Here is a 16,037-nt window from a genome sequence, read left to right on the forward strand (position 1 = left end):
CCCCCCCCCCTGCTCCTTCCTCTCTACAACATGATGAGGACCAGACTGGGGGGGCTTTGCCTGTTGGGGGTCCTGACAGCAACTTGTATGGCTGGTAAGAGAGAGAAAGAGATGAATGGGAAAGTGGCGGCGGGGTGGGGGAGGAGAAAATATTCGCCTGGGATGAGCCGTGAAGAGGGGGGGGGGGAGGTGAGTTCCCTGAGGCAAAGGAAAGGTAATTCCTTGGAAGAAAATGTTGGGTTAAGCTGAAGGCAATTGGGACAGCGACCAGTCAGATAATCTAATCCTATCAATCTAATCCTATCTATCTATCTATCTATCTATCTATCTATCTATCTATCTATCTATCATCTAAATCCATCCATCCAATAACTAACCATCCATCTCTCTCTGTAAACACACACATATATGAGCTCTTTATTCATCCTCACATAAATACAGATCATCCTACTTTATGTACACTAGCTGATCCGTACCTAAAATCCACCCACCCTTTGTAACCTTTCTTTTTAGATATCTCTTATCTTCTCATCCAGCCAGCCATCCCTCTTCCTCATCCGTCTCCCCTTTGTCTACCTGCCCATCTGTGCACCCACCTTTTTCTAAACGTGGCTAGTGCAGGGCTTAATTTCTCCACCCCACCCCCCAGGCTCTTCTGAGGGGCAGGAGACTAAGCCCCCAAACGGTAGGTGAAGCGGTAAGAACAGGGACAGAGTGTCTCTGAGCATGTGCTGTGTGCCGTTCCCTCATTACTGAGCCATTTCCCGGGTAGCCCACTCTCACCTGGGAGGTGTTCTGTGGCGGGGGATGTAACTCTGACCTGCCTTGAGTCCCAGGACCTCTCCCCTGAGAACTTCGGTAGTCTCCCTGGTCCTTTATCTGTCTTCTATAAAATCTATTGGCCATTCGGGAAAGTGAGATGGAAAGAAAGATGTAGATGGCAGAGGGCTCCGAGCAGAAATATATGCTGCCTTTTCCATGCTTCTGTTTCCCGCTCCAGCTGCCCCCACAAATTAACCCTTTCCCTTCCGTCCTCTCCGTCTTTTCTCCCTCCTCCAGTACAGTTCGTTCCTGCGAAGACCTATGAAGACTGGTGGGCTTACAAAGAGACTCTTCACGGTAGCTTTGTGCCAGGTACAAAATCCTCGGTGACTGCTGGTGTTGGTGTGGGGAGTGGGGAGGCTTCAAAGAGGACTAGTGGCTTGCCCCATCCTTTCTCACTCGCTTTCTTAATATCCCTGACCCAGGTGGCTGTCTGTGGACTCTGACCAGGCAGAGAATCATCTGCGTTCCTTGTGAGTGGAACGTATCTAACAGCCCAATGTTATGTGCTGCTTAACTCGTGATGGTAAACTTTCCCTTCCCCACACGACATCCTATGGTCCGATGCCCTGTGGAACTCACAGCCACAGGAAGTTATGAAGATCACCAGAATAGCTGGTTCTGGATTGGCTTTTTCACTTGGGATGGAAGGCCCTAGGAGGGACCCATAGCTCACTGGGAGGCAGATGCAGGTTGAATCATCCCTGGCTTGCTCAGTTGAAAGGATTGGGTAGCAAATGATGAGAAAAAGTTCTGTGTGAGGGAACCACTGCCAGTCAGAAGAGACACATGGCCACTGCAGGCTATTGGCTCTGATGCCAGCGGGCGGTGAATCCGCTCCGGGTTTCAGTCAAAACCTGTCAGAATTCTAGAGGAGCTATCCAAGGTGTTGTATAGCTCCTCTAGAGTTCTGACAGGTTTTGACTGAAACCTGGAGCGGATTCACCGCCCCACTGACATCAGAGCCATCAGCCTCCACTGCAAAGAGCCTGATCTGGTTCCTAATATTATGGGAGGGAGGATTGGGAGAATGGGCCACACAACACCTGTTTAGATTAAAATACACATTAAAACATGCTTTCTGCCTGCAAACTTCCCAAAGCTTATCATGGTCAGAAACAGAATAGCGAATTAGGTGGGGCCCTTATTCTGTTCTGGCAAGGTGGCTCTGAAAATCTGGCGGATGGCGAATGGATCCATAGAACGGGAAAAGGGTGAATGGGAAGGTGGAAGTGGCATAGCGTGGCAGGCTGATGTTTGCAGGAAAGAAATGGGTATGGGAAATGAAGCGGTGCATGGTGAGGAATATGGGAGAAAAGCGTGTGAGTGCATGAAAGGAGGCCAGGGTGGATTGACCAAGCCAGGAGAGTTGGTTATACAGAGCGTTTTATGCCCCTGTGATGACATTGGGCTCATCTACACCAAGCAGGATATTCCACTATGAAAGCGGTATATAAAAGGCAGGAGCCACACTACTGCTGTATAGCAGTAGTGAAGTGCACTGACAACTGTTGGGGCCCATTGACACATACCATACACTGCTTTCATGGTGGAATATCCTGCTTGGTGTAGATGAACCCATTCTTAAGCATGGTCTGCTTAATTATTATTTTTTTAAAAAAAAAACTTTGCAAATATCCTTGTAAAAGACAACAACTCACAGGTGTTAAAGTTTGGTACAATGTTGACTGGTACAAGCTGGCAGCTACGTCCCAGTTGATATTATCATGGTCATTATTATTATTATTATTATTATTACAATTTACACATCCTTCATCTAAAAGAAAGACATGCAACTAGTCCTCATTGTAGTGGCAGGAAAAGCTTGAACCGGTGCAGGCAGCGTCTGATAAAAGCTGAGAGAGCTGCTCTGGGTGAGGATTCCCCTTCTCAAACGATGGAGCACCACTTGGCCCCTTCCTTCTTGTTTTAACACATCTCCCTCGCTTACCTCCATTTCTTTCCCTCCCACTGTCAACTCGGCATACGCTCTGTCTCCTCCCGCCTTCCTTTCCCAGGCCCTGTGGCTCCTGCAAAACTTCCAAATTCGGCGGTGGCAGCGGCTGCGGGGAAAACTCACTCCCGGTTTTGCCATCTGAATAAGCGAGGCCGGTGAAGCAGATGCATGCAAATGGGGCGAATTTGCATAATTTATTCTGAGCTCAGGATGTGGGATTCCTCGGCGCGGAATGTTGGCACCGGCTCCAGACGGCCAATTAGATTTGGATGCCAGATGGGACCAGATGCCTGGCTCGTGCTCCCCCTCCTCCCCGCCATCCCCGGTTGGGGATGACTTGCGGAGTCCCAAAGGTGGGGTGGCTGCACGGAAAGGGAACGCCGCGACGGGAGAGGGCCGCGCCGCGCCAGTGCGCAGTGCTGAGCCTCGGTGGGGGCTGGGCTCAGCTCAGCAACTGCAAAAGGCTGCATTAATATTTAATATCTCCCTCGCCCGCTCCGGCGATGCAGTGAACAGAAGGCAAAGAGAGAAACAGGGCCGCTGTGTGTGGGTGGGGTGGGGTGGGGTGGGGTGGACTGGTTACTATGACAGGGTGGAAACCCCAACGTGCGCCCTGCCACTGCCTGCCACCGCCTGGGGACCGTGAGAAGGGAAAGGGCAGGACGTGTTCTCCGTTCCGAGAGAAAAACAATTAAGTCTACACGTACAGATGAGGATGCAAAAATACACAGTGAACCACAGAGAGAACGCGGCGCGGAACATGTTAGTGTGCGCGCGCACCGACATGAAGGAACACCCGGTGAGGACAGAGTGGAGATCTTGCTTGACTAAACTGCACATGTACACACTGCTTAGGCCAAATCTATCTATCTATCTATCTATCTATCTATCTAATTAAAACACACACAGAGAGACTAATAAACTCATACACGGCACAGAACACAATTAGATAAATATGTATTCACAGACCAGTGTCGGCCCCAGGTTTCAGAGGGCCCTTGGGCAAGGCACCCCCCCCCCCCCTCAGTGAGTCGACCTTCTCACTGCCATTGTCACCAGCTTCTCTTGCTCCTCATCCGGGCCATGCTCTCTTCCCGATCCTCCGAGAGTGCAGGACACGGAATAATGGGCTCAAGTTATTACAGGAAGTCAGATTCCGGATGGACATCAGGAAAAACTTCCTGACTTTTAGAGCAGTACGACAATGGAACCTATGACCTACGGAGGCCGTGGGCTCTCCCACATTAGAGGCCTTCAAGAGGCAGATGGACAGCCATCTGTCAGGGATGCTTTAAGGAGGATTCCTGCATTGAGCAGGGGGTTGGACTGGATGGCCTTACAAGCCCCTTCCAACTCTACTATTCTATGATTCTATGATCCTCTTTCTTAGCGTTGTTACCACTTGCTTGCTTGAAAGGCAAGATTGCCAGGGAGCAAGTCTTCCCCCAACCGCTGTTGTCTGGGCCAGAGTGAGAGGCAAGCAAACAAGCAGGTTGCAATAGGGAAGAGGAAATGAAAAGGTCTTCAGCTGGCAACGGATGGAGTACAGTGTAGGCACCAGGCAAACCTCTCTGGGGAGCTCTGCGGTGCCACAGCAGAGAAAGCCCTCCTAGTAGCCACCTGCCTCACTTCCTTTGGCAGGGGCTCACGGAGAAGGACCCCTGAGGATGACCTTAGGGTTCGGGCAGGTACATTTGGCATTCCTTCAGGTAGCCTGGCCCCAAGCCATTTAGGGCTTTGAATGTTAATACCAGCACTTTGAATCGGTCCCAGACCTGGACTGGCAGCCAATGAACCTGGAAAAGGACTGGCGTGATGTAGCTGCATCGTAGCACATATACCGCTCACCCACACTCAACAAATTCCAGAAGCCAACCTAGAAATGCTTCTGGGAATTAGTGACACAAGCTTTGTCCTTCGAATATCACGTCTGCCTACGGATCAAGACAGAGAAAGTTTTTGCAGTACCGGCTGAGCCTGGGGTCTCCACCACAGACACCCAAGCCTGAAGTAGTTTGCAGCAAAATTAAAACTTCATTGGCTTGTAACCACATTTGATTTCTCTTCTGTCATTATGAGTGTTCATACATGTGATCAACTGTAGAAGACAGAGGTGCAAAGGTGCTTGGAAGCGTCAAATAACCTCAACCTATGTATAAAGTAACACTGGAGGCTGTTGTCAAACACACACACACACACACACATCATCTGGCTGAATCCCTCCCCAGGCTCGCTCTCCTTCTCTCAGCCCTCTGTAATTGCACCCCAGGGACTGGGGGATAAAAGTGTTTATTTTTCCTTGGCTTTTTCTCCAGCCTCCACTCCAGCAGGGCTCAGTCCCAGAATCTATTTTATGCTGTTCTCTTGCAGGTCCCCCGTTCTGGGGTCTCGTAAATTCGGCTTGGAGCCTCTGCGCCATTGGCAAACGCCAGTCGCCTGTGGATGTTAACACCAGCCAAATGGTGTTTGACCCGTTCCTTCCTCCACTTCGACTAAGTACAGGCGGGAAGAAGGTGTGTGCGTGTACGTGTGCATGTATTTGTAAGGTCTTTAGAACTTCCGCTTCCTAGCTAAGCACAGCCATCCTCATCAGTATGGATTCAGCTTCAAGTCAGTGGAGCTGTTCACACAACACGCTAAGCCACACTCAGTGGTTGAATGTAGGCTGTTGTTGAACCGTCGGTTCTTTGTTGACCTGTGGGTTAACGTGTTGTCTGAACGCAGCCAGTGTGACTTGTTAACTGTGCAGTGTGGCTTGTTAACCACCCTGAACCACGCAACAACAAACCATGGGTTCTCAAGGTGGCTTGTTTGAGAAAAATAAGCAAGATCAACAAGCCACCCTGCGAAAAATGTCCTGGGATCAAACAACGCGCTAACCCATGGTTCAACAAACAACCCATGGTTCAACAGACAACCCCCACTTAACCACTGAGTGTGGGTTAGCGTATTGTGCGAAGCCGGTCAGTGATACTTATGGAGCTTCCAGATGGACAGCTCATAGTGGTACACTATTCCACCTTTCCTTCCTTAACAGATTTTTTGTGGTTGAAAAGAAAGGGCAGAATAACGGTGGAGGAACACAGGAGGGTCACAAATGGAAGACAACAATGTCTCTCCGCCCCCACCACTAAAATTCCATCTTTGATGCAAGGCGACGTGATAAAAGCCTCATCTGGAAGCAGCCCTAGCCATGACTAACTTTTCTCCCGGATTTCAGTGGGACCTAAGTGCAACTAAGTCAGTATGTGTAGAACACAACTCTTAAAATATTTTGAATCGCTTCCAGTTTTACTCTGGGATCCAGCCCAGGGTGCTTCCCGACAAGGCTTTTATTGTGCAATCGCTTTAAGAGGGGTGGGATCTGGATGTCATCATCTTCCATTTATAACGCTCCCATTTTTTGCCAGTGGTTCTTCCAGCTTTTTTCTTACTTCAGAAATTCCGTACAGGAGGGAAAGACAGAAAAACTGAACAACCCTTTTGATTGGCAGCATTAGTCTATCTGGAAGCACCCTCAACGCATTCAAATATTTTGGGTTGGTTCCCGATTTAATCAGGCTGCTCTGAGTATGACTAAATCTGGAAGAAACTCCACTTTTCTGCCCCACCAACAGGGCACCGAGGCCATGAACCAAGGTTACAACAGGAATCATAACATGCTCTCAACGTTTAAAATAAATTAACCAAAGGGAGAAGAGAGGTGCAATTGCTACAAACACACTGGAATAGTGTGGACTTTTAACTTGGTGTCTGAATGGCAGTGGGAGGGAGCCAAAGGACACAGCCCAGGTCCATAGCCCGGGCACCACAACCAAGAAGGCCCTATCCCACCTACATACTCACAATGCATCTGCTGGGCCTCTATGGAGGTATGAAGTGGGGTAGGACAGGAGGGTTTAACCTCTTTCACCTGCAGGACTGAATTCCAGTCTGAAGAAGCTTTGTGGGGGGGAGGGGCTGCATTCCAGTGGTGGGTGGAGCCAAAGGTGGAAGGGGCGGGGCCAAAGACATTTTAGCTTAAAGCTGTTACTGCCAATAACTAACCCTTAGGAGAGGCATTTCAGCATTTTAGAATGAATCTCACACACATCCACACACAAAAGCTGGGAAATCACCAATTGATCAGTGGGTGGGTGGGTGGGTGGAGCCAAAGGAAGGGTGTGTGGCTATTTGGGAAACCCCAAAGGCTGGAATGAGACTACAGGACGGCCGGATTTAGCCGGCAGGCCTGAGATTAAGCACCACGATGTAGGAAGAGATATATTCTTAAAGAAAACGATGATCAGAAGCGTGTGCAGCACATTTCATTAGGGTATGCACCCAGGTATTTATTTTTTAAAGGTGAACATTGATTGAGTACTCAGTCATAAACGCCATTATCTTTATTCGTTTATTTATTAAACACTGTAGACGCTGATGCCCTACTCCGCGTTTACCTTGCCTCACTGCGGGAGGGCCGTTGCAGGTGGTGGTGGGAATGGGGAGATGCTCCCTCAAGCCTGAGCATTGGTGGGGCTTTGTGTGACACTGGCTGGAGGAGGGGCTTACGAGACAATAGTAGCCATCTTCCTTTTCACTCCTGCTGCCAGGAGCAATGCCATGCTGCTGGGGGGAGTGGCAGCAGAGCAGCTGGAGGGCAGCTGGAGAACCATTCCCGCTGCGTCTGGATCCCCCTCTGGATCCCTACTCAATGCCCCCCTCAATTCGGCACGTATTGCTTGAGATATTAGGGTGTGCCTGGGCACACCCAGCACACCCTTTGTGCATGCCTATGATGTTGATGATAATAATAATGATGATAATGATGATACCAGCAGCATTTATATAGGTTAAAATGGGTAAAATCTAACATAAATCCTATTTAATGTAGACCCCTTGAAATGAATGGAACTTCAGTTAGTCAAGTCCATGTATTTCAATGAGTCTGCTCTGAGTGGGACTTGTGTTGGATTTTGTCCTTTGAGTATACAGAGCATTTTGTACAGAACATCCACCTCTGCCTATATGGGCAACCTCCCATTAGTCAGGCTAGTATCCTGGGATTACTGGGCGGAGGCGGAGGAACACTAGCCTGCCTAAGGCCACCTGGTGAGTTTATGGCTAGATTGAAGGAAGGGTGCTATAACATACCTTGCTCCTGGACCTGCTTCTTCCCGCCTCCCTCCCCAACCTCTCCCCCTGTTTTGTTCTCTCCCCCTGCCAGATCAGCGGCACCATGTACAACACAGGGCGGCACGTCTCTTTCCGCCCGGACCCCTTGCAGCTGGTGAACGTTTCCGGAGGGCCCCTCCTGTATGGCCACCGGCTCCAGGAGCTACGCCTGCACTTTGGCAGCGAAGACGGGTTTGGCTCCGAGCACTGGATCGACAGCGAGGGCTACTCGGCCGAGGTGATCAAAGAGACACGTCCAGCCCTCTTGTAATCCTTGGATTTCGGGTCGGCACGCAAGGGAATTTCAGCAGGGGCACGTCTTGATGAGAGGAAAGCCCCAGGGTGGATCCACAGTGGCGGCAGGTCATTTATACGATGCGACAATCATTGCGGAGTCGTCCGAGGGCATCCCCTTGAAGCTCCACTTTTAAAAAGTCAGGGACTTACCCTGACATTTTCATGCCAGTGAGGCGCCGACGCGCATCTCCCGTCTATCCCCATCCTCCAGCTTTGCGCCAGAGGCGTGTCCCCGGCCACTGGTGAACCGTGATTGGTTGCCATCGGTTGCGATGGGGGAGGGGCGGTACAGTGAGCCGAAAGGCCACTGGACCTCCTCCATGGGATAGTGGAGCAGAACAGTTAAAGGAAGGGTAAAACAAAATAAAACCTGGAGCCAAGTGCAGCGTGCCGGGACAGCGGAGAGGAGGCAGCCGACTGGCCACTGAGCCGCCCTAGCACATTAAAGATAAAGGGTAAAACAACAACAACAATTGGAGCGAGGAGATGACTCCCCACTCTGGGACTGGGGAGCAGGAAGAGGGGGGGGAACCGGGGCATATGGGGCAGCGGCAGCCCCTCTTCCTCATTGGTGAGGTTCAAACCCCCATTTGTACTCCTTGCTGTGGGGACTACCCAGCAGGAGGGCAACTGTGGGATGTGGTGTCTTTTGTATCTGGTCTCTCTAATATAGCTCATGCAGCTTTAGCTGTTGTGATGAAGAGGGAATTTCACCAGGTGCTGCGTGCATATAAATGGCACCCGCTGAAATTCCCTTTTCTACTGTTAAAGACACAGGAGCCCTGTCCTCCTTTCCATAGGGTCACTTTAATGAAGTTGAATGTGCAGTCACGGGCCAATCACGATCTCTAAGCTCAGCCTACCTCATAAGGTTGTTGTGAAGTTAAAACGGAGTGAGAGGAGAACCGTTTACACAGGCTTGAGCTCCTCAGAGGAAGGTCAGGATATCAAGGTAAGGACTACATCAGTCATTCTGTTTTCTCTTCCACACCTCACTTCTAGGTGCAGCTGATCCACTACAACCAAGAGCTCTACCCCAATATCTCGGAAGCTTCGCGCAATCCCAACGGCTTGGCCGTCATTTCGATCTTTGTCAATGTGAGTCCGTCCCTCCCCCCCTCTAGAGGGCGCCAGAATTAACCCTGGCTGGCTGGGTGGGAACTGGAGAACAACAGCCGAAGCCACTGGTTGATTTCTGTCTGCAGATCGGAACAAGTCCCAACCCGTTCCTAACCAAGCTGTTGAACAGGGAGACCATTACCCGGATTTCGTATAAAAGTAAGTGGGACAGCTTGCGGGGGATACAGGGGGAGGGGGCAAAGATGGTTAAGACTGATGGAGTGAATGACGACGTTGCAGGGGCGGCAGACAGGATATGATAGGTTTTGTAAAATTATGTGAAGGAAGTGGATAAAAGAGACAGGTTTGTCCCTCTCATATTACTTGAATTTAGGGTCACCACAATAATAATAATAATAATAATAATAATAATAATAATAATAATAATAATAAATTTCTTACCCGCCTCTCCCTCTGGATCAAGGTGGGGAACAACATGAAATACAATATAACACATAAAACTAGTTAAAAGAGCATCGAAAACCAATACAATATTAAAATAACAATCACAATATCTTAAGATTCTTAGGTTTAATAATAATTCACCACAAAACACGGTTACCACAGGGGCAGCCCTAGACTAGTGGCCAGTAACTGACACTCTATGCAACCGGCATCCAAAACCCGAGAGGCAAATCTAGGCTGAGAGTTTTGGTAAACTGGGAATGGTTTTGCCCCGACATCTTATTATTTAATGAAGAGGCAACCCCCTCACTGCCCACCGCATGGTCAGAAGCAGAAATACAGGCAGCAGCAACGGAGTAGGAAGAGATGCCACATCGCCCAGCGGAGGACAGGGTGCAGGCAGCCAGCTTCATTGAGACCCAGCATCCCCAGTCAGTCCCTCACTCACCTCCACAGCCTTGGAGGTGTGTCTTCAGAGTGCCGAGTTGATGCCACTCCGCCACCAAACCCCGCAGTATCGCTGGAGCGGGGTGGTGTGCCTAATCTCTATATAAAAGGAATCAGGCTGGGCTTTCTGGTGGCTATTAGGGTCCGTGGGCCTGCCCCCTGCCCTGGGGGACAGTGACCAACCAGGGGTCGCCATTTGCCCGGCCATGCATCCACCACAACTCCGGAGTGAAGCTAGACGGCAGATGTGCCATGCCAGAGAAAAAAGTTTGGGTAAGTCCCTGACTTTTTCTGTGCAGCTTTGCTGTAAAGCCCTGGGGTGGGTGCACAGTGGCCGCTGGGTCGACGCAGCGCCATCGCACACCCACTCTGGGGGTTTCTGAGCATTTAGAAATCCCCCTGGTCATATTTCCTCTGTATGTGCAGAGGAATTGAAATAAAGGCATCTTCGTTGTTTTATTTGCATTTTTTAAAAAAATGCAGTTTCCCCCTTGAATTTGGTGCCCCACTTAACTTGGCGCCCTAGGTTATGACCACTAACGTAGATTGCGTCAACAAAGGATAAGATACAGGAATGGAGGGTAGGTCTTTTGGCTGTGATAGCTAAATTGATCCTCGAAGTTCCAAGGTAGTCTGCTTTTGAATACTAGATGTTCTGGAGAAAAGACAGAGGAGGGTTGTTGTTATCCTCAGGCCTTGCCTGCCAGGGGCATCATTGGTGACAAAATGCTGGAGTACTAAAGAAGCCTTTGAACCGATCCTGCAGGGTTCTTCCTGTGTTCTTAAGGTATGTGCGGGTGTGGGTATCTCTCTCCATGCAGACGATGCTTATCTCCTCCATGATCTGAGCCTTGAAGATCTTTACCCCGAGACGTTTGGCTTCATCACCTACCAAGGATCCATGTCGACCCCTCCATGTTACGAAACGGCCACTTGGATCCTCATTGATCGACCCATCAACATTACCTCTGTACAGGTGGGTCCCCCGAGGAAGCGGCTTCTCTTCAAACAGGACAAATTTTCGGACCTGCTTGGCCTTTTCAGTTGAGCAGGGCCGGCCCTACCATGAAGCAGAGTGAAGCAGTCACCCCCAGGCGGCAGGTGCTGGGTGTTGGTGGAAAGACCTGTATGTGGTGCGTGATCTAAGTTAGCCTGCTGCCTTCAGGTGTACTGGAGAATGTTGCCCCATCATCAGTGGTGAAGGCTTTCGTGCTTGGAATGGGTAGGGCCACCATCTTGTTCTTCCCCTCAGGCAGCAAAATGTCTTAGGCCAGCCCTGCAGCTGAGAAAATCAAGGTGTCCGGAATCCCAGCCTCTGCCTCGTTTAACCCATTAGACCTTTGTTTCTGTCCCTCACCCCATATCCATCCTGAGAATCTCAGAGCTCTGATCCCCCTGTCCTTCCTGGCTTCCTTGTCCATACCTTTCTCTTCCCCAGATCCATTCCCTTCGTCTCCTCAGCCAGAATCTTCCTTCCCAAATTTTCCGGAGCATGAGTGACAACTCGAGGCCCCTCCAGCCCCTGCTACACCGAAGCCTTCGGGGCAACCGAGATCCGCGGCGCTCCACTCGGCGTTGCAAAGGCTCCAACTACAGGCTACACGGTATGCGACTCAAACATCCAAGTACAGTTCTCGCAGGCTCTGACCTCCTTGGTTTCACTCCCGTTCCACTAATTTAGTACTAGGTTTATTCCTTTTATTCCTTTTAGCATTTATACTCTGCCTTTCTGAGAAATGGTCAAGGCGATGGGCAATCCAAATTAAATAATACACAACAATAAAACCAATGTCAACCTTAAGAAGACAAAAATCTGAAAAAGGCAGAAGCAACATAAAACAGTCTAAGGGCAGATCGTAGGGGGGATGACTGTAAGCCTCTGAACTTAGAGTCTTGCAGCCATCCAATGCAGAATGGGAGGAGCGGTGGAGGCAATCTTCGCATCCGAGCTCCTCCCACACTGCCTTTCAGCTAGACGGGCTTTTTTGCCCATCTAGCTGAAGTGTCAGTGAGGGAAGGGGTCTGGGGAGGCCAGAGAATCGCCCAATCCTCTCCCCTCCTCACCCACAGGAACCTCCCCTTTACCTTCCCTCTTTTCACGCTGGCTGCGAGGGGGAGGGGAGCTCAGACTCCTGGGTCCAAGGTCAGAGCGTTGACTCCTTGGCTTCACTCACTAACCCAACTAACTTTGATGCTGTGTAAGGATGGTAATCTACAAAGGAAATGGTCTTCACAGCCTGTCTAAAAGCAAGCAGCAAAGGGCTCAGGTGGACTTCCTTTGGGAGGCTTTCCATTCTGGGTTCCATCACCGAAAAGGCTGTGTCTTGGACACCTGATTTCTGGTGGAAGGGGAACCAAAAGCATGACACACACCCCTCCTTGTGATCCAGTGAGATGCCATGCTCAGAATCCCCCCTATTAAACAAGAGACTTGCAGGGCCGCCCTGCTATTGGGGAAAGTTAAGATGCTTCCTTAGGTGGCAGATTCTTTTCTATTTTCCCCCCTGTTTTATATCCTTTCTCTCCTCCAAGGAGCTCAAGGTGGGGTACATCATCCTCCCCCATTTGTATCCTCACAACAACCCTGTGAGGTGGGTTAGGTTTAGTGGCTGGCCCAAGGTCACCTGTTGAGCTTCATGGCTGAGGGAGGACTCGAACCTGAGTCCCCAACACCACCCACCCCAGTCCTAGCTCCACAATCTGATCAGCATTATGGGACAGAAGCTGTGTGTGTGTGAAGTGGCATTGCATTTTTGCAAAAGACCTTTGCATTTAGGCATCATTTTTTAAAAAGGTAATCCCTCCTCACCGAATGCGGATAGGGGGCCACAATGTATAGGGTGACCCTATGAAAAGAAGGACAGGGCTTCTGTATCCTTAACAGTTGTATTGAAAAAGGAATTTCAGCAGGTGTTGTTTGTATGCATGCAGCAGCGGGTGAATTTTTTTTCCAACACAACAGTTAAAGCTGCAGGAGCCTTGCCCTCTTGACTAGATACAAAAGGGGCAGGGCTCCTGCAGCTTTAACTGTTGCGATGAAGAAGGAATTTCACCAGGTGCTGCATGTAAACAAATGACACCTGGTGAAATTCCCTTTTCTATTCAACTGTTAAAGATACAGGAGCCCTGTCCTCCTTTCCATAGGGTCACCCTACACAATGAGGATGGCGTGGGGGTGAGGGCATGTCACCAATTCCTCTTGGGCCACAATCCTAATGAAAACAGCCTCCAAAGCTGCTGATTGCCCTGGGAGGGACGCTGGGATTGGCAAAGGGAAAGCGCCATACAAGTGTGATCACCCGTGGCTGCAGCTAAAAGGATGCCAGGCCGGAATATTCAGCTGAGCTGAATTGCCTGCGTTTAAGAGGGTGGGTGAATTTTTAGAATATTCTGGAGATTGGTCTTACCTTTAAATACAAGGTGCCTACGGATCTTCCTTCAGTCTTGCTGCTGCTGCTGCCTCAAGTGGCCCAGATGAATTCCTGGGTCATGGAGGACCGTTATTCTCAGGGGCAGGTTTGCGAGCGTGCGGGGGGGGGGGGCAGGGAGGTTGGAAAAGGTACGGCTGCTCCCATGGGCAGGAATGCAGCTGGGCTGTGGGGAGCAGCTGCCTCTTTCGTTGTTATAAAACAGAAGAAAGGAAAAAACTCCCCCTCCCCCCGGTATTTAAAGGTTAATGTGTACATACATGCACACATACACACCATTTTTAAAATTCACTCGTCTCCTGAAAGTCACAGAATATCACACACACACACACACACACACACACTTTTGCAAGAGACAAATTGTTCCATGAAATTGTCCTGTGTGTGTGTGTGGGGGGGGGAATTCATCAAACCTTGAACTGAAACATGACTCAATGTGAAGATGCATTTAATGTAATTTATAATTTGGCCTTCTGCAGTGACCGTATGGAAAGGGGGACAGGGCTCCTGCATCTTTAACAGTTGAACAGAAAAGGGAATTTCAGCAGGTGTTATTTGTATGCATGCAGCACCTGGTGAAATTCCCTCTTCATCACAAGAGCTAAAGCTGCACGAGCTATATTAGAGTGACCAGATACAAAAGAGGGCAGGGCTCCTGCAGTTTTAACTGTTGTGATGAAGAGGGAATTTCACCAAGTGCTGCATGCTTACAAATGACACCTGGTGAAATTCCCTTTTCTATGCAACTGTTAAAGATACAAGGGACCTGTTCTCCTTTTCATATGGTCAGCCTACCTTTACAGCATAATTAAAAGAAAAGGGGTGTGTGTGATTTACCTGGGAAAGAGGCCAGAAAACAGAGGGGGGGGTTGTGTGTGTGGGGGTTTCCATCGCAAATAAGGACAGTTTGGAACAAACGAGAGACACAAAACCAAACATTTAAACTAAATTGTATTTTTCTTCTCTTTTGCAGTCGATGGTACCCGGCCTCCCAAAACGGTCATGTAGCTGAAGTCTCTTGGAGCATGTTTTGTCCCATTGAATGTTTGAGGGTAGCTGTCGCTCCCTCAAAATTTGATGTCTAACTGAGGAAGCTACAACTTCCCACCTCTGGGTGACTAGTTTGCCTCCCACCGTGCGAAAGGGAATAAAATAGGGAGACTGAAAACTATAGCGAAGAGTCTCCCTCAGAGGTGTTTTCGAACACACTCGCCCCAATATGGCTTCTGGAGCTTTAAAACAATCAGGCTGAGGCTATTTATTAGCAGAATGTGTCATGCCCCCAACTGAACAGCCATTTTGTAAAAGGGAGTGGGGAGCCCCAGAAACTTGAGGTCTAGAATGCTGCCCTCTGATAACACTTCCCCTGCTTTCCTAAATACAATTACTTTTGTCCTAGACATCAAATAGAATCAAAATCTCTATGAATGTTAGGGAGAGAGAATGTACCCCCAGATTCTCAGCAGCCCAGCCAGCCTGTATTGGGCAGATGGATGTACCCCCAAATGCTGCATACACACCTCAGAATGTTTGGTTGGACATACAGATACGGCAGGCTAGCCCCATCGTGTCTGAGTGCGTCCCGAGATATTTGTGGGACATTCTGTGAATCTCAGGGGCCGTGGGGCACAAAAATGAAAAGCAGGACTGTTCCCTCCAAATGTGAAGGCCCTGAATCTCAAGGTGTTTATAGGGAGGGGGGTCCCAATACAGAGATACACAGGAACAATCCCAGCTTCTTTCATTAGTTTGTGGAAGAAGCATGCACTTGGAAATTTCCCCCACTTTCTGAGTAAACATGAGGGAATCTGGGGTAGGAAATACAAACAAGGGTCCCCTACCCAAATTCTCAGTCTGTCCTAGGAGGTGTGGGAGAACAGAAAATACACAGGGATACAGCGACGATTTTTGAAAAGCTTTCACGACCCTCAGCTGGGAAGCAGGAAAGGGAAGGATCTTGTTGCCAAAAGAATCCATGTTTTGAATACAGATGAATATTACTATTAATTAAAAGACAATTTTCAAAACAAGCTTTGATTTCCTTTGAGTGGCATTTCTTCCAATGAGAACAGGGCCAAACCTGGGCATTATAGTGGCTTGGCTCAACTCGGGTCGTGTTGAATTCAGCATCTAAAGGGCGGGTGACATATAAAGCACAAACACCTGCACTTTGCCCTCCAGTTGCTTCCTCTCCCCAACTCTGAATTAACTGCGTCTAGATCAGCAGTTCTCAACCTGTGGGTCAGGACCCCTTTGGGGGTCGAATGACCCTTTCACAGGGGTCGCCTAAGACCATCGGAAAACACATATTTCCGATGGTCTTAAGAAACTGTATTGACTGAACTATGTCATGTATCATCTTTTGTATTATTAAAGCTATGGTTATGTATTATTTTCATTAGCAAACC

At 49.2% G+C, this 16,037-nt stretch overlaps 1 protein-coding gene across 1 annotated transcript; it reads left to right on the top strand.

Moving 5' to 3' along the window:
• Nucleotides 1-15,639, top strand: CA11 (carbonic anhydrase 11). The gene is made up of 9 exons (XM_063138810.1): nucleotides 1-94; nucleotides 1,060-1,134; nucleotides 5,150-5,292; nucleotides 7,986-8,171; nucleotides 9,233-9,328; nucleotides 9,436-9,508; nucleotides 11,023-11,177; nucleotides 11,640-11,805; nucleotides 14,603-15,639. Exons 1-9 carry the CDS (start codon nucleotides 31-33, stop codon nucleotides 14,635-14,637), a joined length of 993 nt encoding a protein of 330 aa, XP_062994880.1. The 5' UTR covers nucleotides 1-30; the 3' UTR covers nucleotides 14,638-15,639.
• The last annotated feature ends 398 nt before the right edge of the window (nucleotides 15,640-16,037 follow it).

Source organism: Elgaria multicarinata, chromosome 11 (genome assembly GCF_023053635.1).
Source record: "Elgaria multicarinata webbii isolate HBS135686 ecotype San Diego chromosome 11, rElgMul1.1.pri, whole genome shotgun sequence".
Lineage (NCBI taxonomy): Eukaryota > Metazoa > Chordata > Lepidosauria > Squamata > Anguidae > Elgaria > Elgaria multicarinata.